This window comes from Gallinula chloropus (assembly GCF_964237585.1).
Source record: "Gallinula chloropus genome assembly, chromosome: 8".
Lineage (NCBI taxonomy): Eukaryota > Metazoa > Chordata > Aves > Gruiformes > Rallidae > Gallinula > Gallinula chloropus.
Genome location: NC_140093.1, coordinates 9,007,769 through 9,016,563, shown reverse-complemented (window position 1 = coordinate 9,016,563; position 8,795 = coordinate 9,007,769). Strand labels below are relative to the sequence as shown.

The following is an 8,795-nucleotide window of genomic DNA, read 5'->3' as shown; positions in this document are numbered from 1 at the left end:
AGCCTTGGAACAGAGTAGAGGAGAACAAGAACAAAAAAAAAAAAAGAAAGAAAGAAAGAAAAGAAAATAAGAAAAGATAAATAAAAGAAAAATAAAGGAGGAAAAAATAAAGGAAGAAAAAGGGGGAAAAATTGAAAAAAAAAATGAAGTCTTCATTTTGCTCAGTCCTGGGTCTACTGGCAGCATTTTATTTTTGTTTGCTCATTTAAAATCTGATTTCAAAGTGTTCATTATTTTTGAGTCTTTAAATAGGGTATTTGTTTGCTCGCTTGGGGCTTTTTTGTTTTGTTTCGGTTTGTGTTTTTTTGTTGTTTTGTTTTAGCGTTTTAGACGTACCATTCGTTAAAATTTGATGTAAGCGTGCTGTGGCTGGACGTGTGGTGGACTGCGGAGGAGGAAGGGGATAAGGAGCTGGCGGTCTGGTTTTCTGTGGATGGAGACACGATGGTTGGAGGGGTGGAGGACTCGTAGCCTGAGCTGGCAGCGGGAGAAGGCTGGGACCCCTGCGAGGATGATTCATGGACCTGCAAGAGAAAACCCAGGCAGAAATAGAGAGCGGCAGAGGACGGAGGCCCTGGCGGCGGTCGCCTTCGGCGGGGGATGCGCCAGACAACGGGACCCAACGCCCCGGGCTCGGGCATCCCCGCGGGGCTCCGCGCCGGTCCCAGCCCCGGGGCCGCCGCCCCCACCCCCCCGCTCGACCCCGGCCCCAGCCCCTGCCCGGCCTGCACCGGCCGCCTTCTCGCACTGCTCGCCTCCCCCCCCCCCGCCAACGCACCCCCCCCCGCCCCGCATAAAACGCGCCGACAAAAGGCCCTGCCCAAGGGGCCAGGGCTGAGCGCGGCCGGGCGGGGGGTGGCGCGGCCCGGCGGGCCCGGGCAGGACTCTGGGGCCGGGCCGCAGCAGCGCGGAGCCCCTCCGCCGGCCGGCCCCGGGCTACGCTCCCCCTCAGGCACCGACGCGCCTCCGCCCCACGGCCCCGGCGCTCCTGCCCGCCGTCCCCGCAGCCCTTTCCCCCGGCCAGGCCCAAGGCGGCGTCCGAGCCCCGCACACCAGGCGCCCTCCATTTACCTTCATGTGCTTTCTGAGGGAGCTGGGGTGCGTGTAGGACTTGTCACACATTTTGCAGAGATAGGGCTTGTCGGAAGTGTGCACATGCATGTGCTTTTTGCGGTCGCTGCTGTTTGCAAAGCGCCTGTCACAGCCCTCGAATTCACACTTAAATGGTTTTTCACCTATTGCGGAGGGAAGGAGGGGGAAACGGATCTGATTAAGCAGGGCCGGCTGGATAGCTCATTGTCCCCATCGCACCGCCGGACGGAAGCCCAAGGCTCCATTTCAAACACTCGCAACTTTCTAACTTCAGCGAGGCTCAAATCCCCAGACCTTCCTTCTCTTTTCTGTCCTTTCTGCAGCTCCGACCCCTGCCCAGCGCCCATTTCGGGGTGGTGGTGGGGGAGCTACATAACTTTTTTTTTTCCCCCCCTTCCTTTGGAGGGACGAGTTTCATTCGCAGCCCCAGCTCTGGGCACTTCTCCCTCCTCGCAACGCTCCAAGCGAGAGAGCAGGCGTGGTGGTATTTACACACGATCCTCGGTGTCTAGTTTCTGTTTTTATAGCTCATTCTCGTAATATTTTACGCTCTCACCCACCCCAGCCCCCTCCCCCGTATTTTCTTGCAATATTGAAAATTATCCGGTCGGAGAATACAATGCGAGGGCAGCCCCACAGACCCTCCGCGAAAGCGCTCGGGAAAGCGGCGCTGGCTTTCGGCGCTCCGGGGTGGGAGCGGGGGGAGAGAGCTCTCCCAGCCAGGGGCTGCTGTATTTCCACCTCCCGCGACAGGGAAAAGTTCTCAGGGATCCCGGCGCCTGCCCCTCGCACAACAATAACACACTAACGCGCCGGGCTTGGTTTATTTAAAATCGCTCCTCGGAATTAAATATTTACCAAGCCCTGAATTGCAGACGGCAGACGAATGAGCTGCCTGCAATATTTAGCACAATTTCTCATCGTGCCACAGTCCAAACTGCCGAACAACAATTAATTAAAACCTATAAATTTAAACAGGACAGGTTGCTGCCATTCTCCACTCCCCCCCACCCCCCCACCCCAGCAGCAAACCCTGCCTCTCTCCCCCTCTTGCCTCGGCAGGGATAATTTTCTTTTTGTTGCTGCTGCTGGCGTGGCTGTGACCGAGCTCCTTTTCCAGAGGAGCTCCGAACCTGCCTCTCCGGCAAAATCGATGGTCCTGGATCACACCGGCCCCCTCCCGCCTCTAGCCCGACCCGAGCAGCGCCCAGCCCCCACACACACACCTCCCCCCCCCCACCCCCACCCCCTCCGGCCCCTCTGGCCCGTTCCTGCGCCCCGCTCCGGCCCCGGCGCTCGGCGCTTCCACTCGCAGAGAGAAAAGCTACAGAGAAGGTTACCGTACCTGTATGAGTTCTTTTGTGTATTTTGAGATTCTCTGATCTGGCAAACACTTTGCCACAGCCTGGAAAAGGGCAGGGGAAAGGTTTTTCACCTGTGTGGACTCTGATGTGATTTACGAGTTTATATTTGGCCTTGAAAGGTTTCCCTTCTCTTGGACACTCTTCCCAGAAACATATGTGATTGGACTGCTCGGGTCCTCCAACGTGCTCCACCGTGACATGAGTCACCAGCTCGTGCATCGTGCTGAAAGTTTTGTTGCAGGACTTTTTGGGGTTTGACAATTGCTCGGGCTCAATCCACTTACAGATGAGTTCCTGTTTGATGGGCTGCCTCATGTAACGAAAGAAGGCCCCTGCCCCGTGGTGGGCTGCCATGTTCATGTTCATGTGGCCGTAGCCGTGGAGCTGGGTCGAGGCGTAGTGCTCGGAGCGGGGGCTGGTGACCTGGCCGTACTGGTCGGGTCTGCCGTACATGTCTCCGGAGAAGCCCAGGCGCATTTGCCCGTTCACCACGTTAGGCGAAGCGTGGCTGGTAGCTTGTTCGTGCAGCCCCGGAAAAAGTATATGTCCCGCGGCATCGGTGTGTCCGTGGGGTCCGGCGAAGCTGCCGGCGGCGGAGGCGAAGAGGCTGTGCTGGGCGCTGGCGGCCGCCGCCTCCCCGAAGCCGCGGTTGCGGAACAGAAAGTCCCGGGTGGAGTTGAAGGCGGCGCTGGAGTAAGAGCTGACATGGGTCGGGTGGTGGTGGTGCCCCAGGGCCGCCGCCGCGTAGCCGGGCGCCTGCGAGGTGAAGGCGGTCTGGCCGGCCGAGGCCAGCTCGTGAGTGCTGGGGTTGATTTTGAAAGCGCCCATGCCGTCGGCGAAGGGGTTGATCCCCAGCCCCACTTCTCTGTCCGTGACATCGGCCGTGGAGTGGTGGCGAGAGGATCCGAAGGTAGTGACTCCTATGGCGGGATACTGCGGTCCAGCATCCAGAAGCATCTTCCCAGTGTCGATGCAGCAACCAAAAAAAAAGCACGCGCGCACACACACAACGCGGAGAGAAGAAGCAGCAGCAGCAGCAGCAGCGGCGAAAACACCCTCTTTGGAAAGTCAGCGACGATCACCACCAAAGCAACCACATCAAAAACACCCCCTTCGGCATCAGCGCAGGGGGAAGGAAAAAAAAAAGGGGTAAAAAAAAAAAAAAAAGAAAAAAAAAAAGAGGCTGGTGCGGAAGGGGGAAAGAGATCTTCGCAGTTGCAAATAATAATAATAAAAATGTGCCCCAAAAAATATTCACTGTCTCTCTGCTTTGACTTTTCAGGGAGGTTTAAGTGGGGAGGGGGGGGGGTGTTGGGTGGGCTCAAAAATAACCTGGCTGCAAATAACAATAACCGAGAGAGATCAACACGGGCAGCAAAAAAACAAAACAAAAAAGAAACTTCCTTCAGTGATTTTTTTGGCTATAGGAATGTTGCAAAGTGGCCGAGAGCTTGTTTCTCTCTCCTCTTCGAGCTTCCCCACACTCTCCCCGATTTTTTTTTCTGGGGGCCTTTTTTTTTTTTTTTTTCGCTTTGCAAAAAAAGGCGCAAATCATGCACAATATTGTCTTTTGCGGTTTATCTTCCTGGGGAGAAACTTTCACCTCCTCAGCCGGGCGGTGAACGCGAGACTGATAGCGGCAATCATTCCTGCAGATAAATGAATTGAAAAGACGACACCGTCCCCCCCCTTGATGAATGGGAGCCGGGGGCGGAGCGACGTGCGGGCGGACGTGGGCGCTCATTGGTCGGCGGCGGCTCCCCCTTCTCCGCGTAACTCCCCCCGGCCCCGCCAACGAGGGGCGCGCACGGCCGCCTCCCGCCGCTGATTGGCCCCTCCGCCTCATCAATCGCAGGTATTGTGAGCGCCCTGACATCCCTTCTGACAAACAGGGCTGCAGGAGTAGCAACTTTTTTTTTTTTTTTTAAATATATAAAGCCTTTTTTTTTTTTTCCTCTCTTCCCCCTCCACGAAAATATTTCCAGTGCATCTTTTTTGTGTGTATGTGTGCTAAGGAAAAAAAAAAAAATCTCTAGTTATTATTAGGGTTATTTTCTCCCCCGCTCTCCTTCCCTCTGTTCCTCTCTCTCCCGCACTCTGATAATGGTGGTAATGATGATTTCTTGGTGATCCAGAATTTTTAAGATCACTGAGCAACTTTTTAGGCTTTGAAAAAGAGAAGCCCTGTAGGGACTCGCTTCTTTTGAAGTTGTTTTCCGCTTGTTTAAAACTGAAGCTCCGCGAGAGTAGGTGCTGGGTGCATTTGATTTTATTTTTAAACGCCTGGCGTGATTTCTCTGGGTAGCTGACTCTATCCCTCCATCAGGTTTCTGAAATAAATCTTGTTTTCTGCACCCATCAAAACGCAGGTGGGTGAGAACTCTTAACTTTCTACTTTTGTTGTTGTTGTTTCGCCTCTTTTTTGTTATTTTCTTTCTCCTTTCTCTCTCGCTCTCCCTTTCTCTCGTTCTCTTTTTACGGAGTCTCTTTCATTCAGGTAAAACTGTAAATTTCCCAAACCTACATTGTTTCTCCTGCTACTGCATGAAAATCTCAGATACTTCTTCTCTTCTCTCTCTCTCTTCCCCCCCCCCCCTTTTTTTTTCCTTGTAAAAATTTATTTAAAATCCTCGATAGGAGCAATGTAAATTTTCTGACATTCAAACCTTTTCTAGTTCACAAATCAGTCACCCTTGTCACAGTTATTGAAATTCCTCAACTTGCCACACCAGGACGGTGGAAAAAGCAGGCGGTGTCTTTGTTGCTGACCAGGCTTTTGATCGCCAGAGAAAATTTACTTACCTTCAGATGAGTGAGCAGAAAAAGAAATAACACTCCCTTTGATTTAGTTAGAAAAATGCAGACATTTGGATTCAGTGCAAACATACAACACTTGGTTGTTTTCTAGATGCAACCCTCGATTAACCTGTCTTTCCCCAGCTCAAAGTCTATTGAAAAACTGCGGATAGTTCTTTTTTGTTCTCGCTACAAAGAGCCATTGACTATATATTAAAATGATTGTTGAAAGGTATAAGTATGGTATTTAAAAGCAGAAAACCTTTGTGGCTTAATCAATTAAGCTAAGCAACATTTTTACAGTATTTTAAACGATGCTTCGGCACTAAAAAAAAAAAAAGACCTCGTGAAACTTTAAAATATAGACGTCTTTGTGTGCGTACGCATATATACACTTACGTATGTGCCCATGTGTGTGTGCACATATATAAAACCGCCAAATTATTTATTTACTTAGTCGCCTGCATATTCATTAGCTCTAATTATTTTCTAGTAACGAAAACACCAAAAGCTGGCTAAGAGTCGGACTCCTTCCATCTCGCCTTTGTTCAGCCCTTCACTTGCCTCCTTCGCAGCTCAATCCGAGCCCCTCCAATTCCTAGTGCCAAACAAAGAAACTTTAAACTCATCCCCTCTAATTAAAGGCGCTGGTAAGCAATCCGCAGCGCAGGTACTGGGGGATCAGGGCAGCCGCGCTGCTGCGCCAGCCCTTCTCGGGTAAGAGCTGCCTCATTTCGAGAGGTGTAAAAATGGCCATTGCGCCTAGAAAACAAACAAACAAACAAACAACAAATAAACTTTGATACGCCTCGAAGGGATGTTTCGCTGCAGTTTATCTGCAGATGCAGTTTGCCTGTTCTCGGTGCATGGAGATCGCTTTCAAAGCAGATGTATTATGTAATTTCCCCTGGATCTTGGGAGGCTTTACAGCTTCTTTTTTTTTTTTTTCCTTTTTTTCTTTTTTCTTTCTCTTTTTTTTTTCCTCCCCCCCTCCCTTTTCCCCCCGAACAATGCTGGGCTGAATCTTCACGTTCGCGTTTATTCTCCCAAATCCTTTCGAAGGAACTGCAATAGCTTATAGCAACAGGTATACCCGCTCTAGGAGCGCGCCTGTGTGTGGACGTGGTCTTTGGGCGGGTGTTACGTTACTTTCTGTGTTTGGTGCTAAAATTAAGGAAAGGACAGAGTTATCAGCGTTACTGTAAAGTCTGCCGGGCTATGGCATTAGGAGATCCAGAAAGTTAGGGAGTCCAGTGGTAGCCTGCCTCCCAGTGCAGGGGGAACCCGGCGATCATTCCAGGTCGGTACAAAATATACGAGCAGGCAGACGAGAGGGTATTTTTAGGAAGCGTATCTAAATATACAGCGTAAGAGTGAATGTAAAAAAAAAAAAAAAAAAAAATGTTGTGGGTTGTAGAAGTTATCAAGTGGGATTTGCGGCGCGCTCTCTGCAGGAAACGAAAGCTGCTCCAGTTCAAAGCCACATGCACCAACGTGACATATAAGCCATTAAAATATCATCCTGACGGCTCATTTCTGCTTCATCATACATTCCCTAACTGCTTCCAGAAAGCAAGAAAAGAAGAAATGAAGGATGACCGCCTCGATGGAAGCGCCAAAGAGGTGGTGGGTTCTTGGGGGGGCTATTGTTTTGCTCTTTCATTCTTTCTTTCTTTCTTTTTCTCCCCCCACACCACCACCCCACCCCCCTTCCCCACCCCCACCCCCACCCCCCTTATTTTTGCCAGTTCAGAAATGAGGGGAAACCTTCAACAGGTCGCAGGGGTAAGTGCCCGGGAACAGGGGGTGCCCGGGCAGCCCGGGCAGCTGGCTAGCCCCCACCGCCTGCCCCAAGGACTGGACGAGATCTCCCTACCCTCGGGGGGCCCCGGCGGGAGGAGACTTGGGCACCCCAGGGGAGACGGGCCGGAGCCCCGCGGGGCGGGGGGCAGTGCTTCGGCTGCTCCTCGCCCACGTGGGGTCGGCCCCCGGCGGCACCTCGGCGTGCGGGGGCGGGCGGAGGGAGAAGCGCGCAGGAGCCGTCGAGGGGGGTTTCGGCACCCTCCGTCGGCCGCCGCCCCCGCCCCCCTGAACGCGGGAAGGGGGGTAGGGGGGAGCGGCCCGGCTGTCCGCGCAACGCGGGGCGGCGGGGGTCCGCGGAGCGGGGTGGAGGCGCTTTCAGCCCCGACAGCGCAACGCGCTCGGTGGGGACGGGCAGGCGGCGGGTACGGCTGGGTCTTGCGGCCTCCCAGGCGGGGCCGGGGGCCCGGGGCTGAGCGCAGGGGGCGAGGAGCACTGACAATGGCGAGCCCCGTGGGGAGGCGTCCCGGGGGACGGGATCCCCGCCCAGCGCCTCGCCCACCACCGCGCCCGGTGCCACGGGGGCGCGCCGGGGGAGCCGGCGCTCTGGCACCGTACGCCCTTCTTTATAGGCGGGTGCAGGAGGGACGGAGCCCGGGAGCTCGGCCGGCCCCCTCCACCACCATCCCACACCCACCCGCGGGCAAGGCAGGGGGAGCTGCCAGAGGAGCTGGGTGCCGCCGCCAACTTCGCGCAGAGCCCGCGGAGAGACTGAGAACCCAGCCCGGCCCCGAGGGGCAGCCCCAAGCCCGGCGACGGATGGGGAAGGGGAGATGCTCCCAAATCCCCTCGCAGGGTGATGCCCCCGAGGGTGACCTCTGACCCGAGCCCGGCTCGATGTGCCAGTGCCGGGCACCGGCACAGCGCCGGACCGGACGGGGACCGGCCTGGGCTCCTCGCCGAGATTTCCTCCTCCCCGCCCCCCGCCCTTCTGCTCCTTTGTCACGCACGGTCCCCTAGTCCCGGGAAGCCCGACCGGGCGGGTAGCTCGTTTGCCAGGCTAGGGTCGGGGGTCGCTCCACCCGGAGTAAGGGAACTTTATTTCTGCACCCGAGATCTTCCCCGCGAGCGCTCCCTTCACCCTGCGCGCCCGCGGAAAGCGCAGGTTGCGTGACAAGCCGGTGGCGGCGGGGCACACGACGTCCCCGCTGCCGCACGCTCACCCCGGCTCACACGTCCCGGGGCAACGCCGCCAAACCTTCCCGCGGCCGCCGTGCCTCCGCGGTGGCTGTTCCGAGTCCCACTCCGCCGGCGCACCTCCGTCCGGCTGTGGAACTGAACCCGTGGGGAGTGGGAATCGGGTCCCGCCTGCGTTGCCTGCAGCCCCTCGCACCCCCAGCCCCAGCGTGGGACCGGGGACGCGGGGGACTGGTACCCCGTAGCCGAGTCCCGGGACTCGGCCCGGCCGAGATCCGACCAGCTCGGGCAACGGGGCATCCTCAGGCTCCTGCTCCGCCAGTGGCACTGCGTACATGAGAAAGGCGTGCGAGGTCGAGCCAGAGTTTTAGCCAATATTTACTCTGAAATCCACAACTGTTTTGCCTTCGTTTGCTGTCATCTGGTAACCATTTGAAATACTAAACGCATTGACTTTTTTTATTATTTGTCCAATTTCAACAAGTTTTGGCGAACACTTGGGAGCTAAAGCACTCCTCCAGCCTCCCATCCTAACCAATAAAGCAC

The 8,795-nt window shown here is 55.2% G+C and overlaps 1 protein-coding gene across 1 annotated transcript; it reads right to left on the bottom strand.

The window, feature by feature from the left end:
* Positions 1 to 326: 326 nt before the first annotated feature.
* Positions 327 to 3,413, bottom strand: LOC311194116 (zinc finger protein ZIC 1; the record flags this gene model as incomplete). Its single annotated transcript, XM_084267139.1, has 3 exons — positions 327 to 524; positions 1,072 to 1,235; positions 2,438 to 3,413. 3 exons carry the CDS (start codon positions 3,411 to 3,413, stop codon positions 327 to 329), a joined length of 1,338 nt encoding a protein of 445 aa, XP_084123265.1.
* Between the last annotated feature and the right edge of the window lie 5,382 nt (positions 3,414 to 8,795).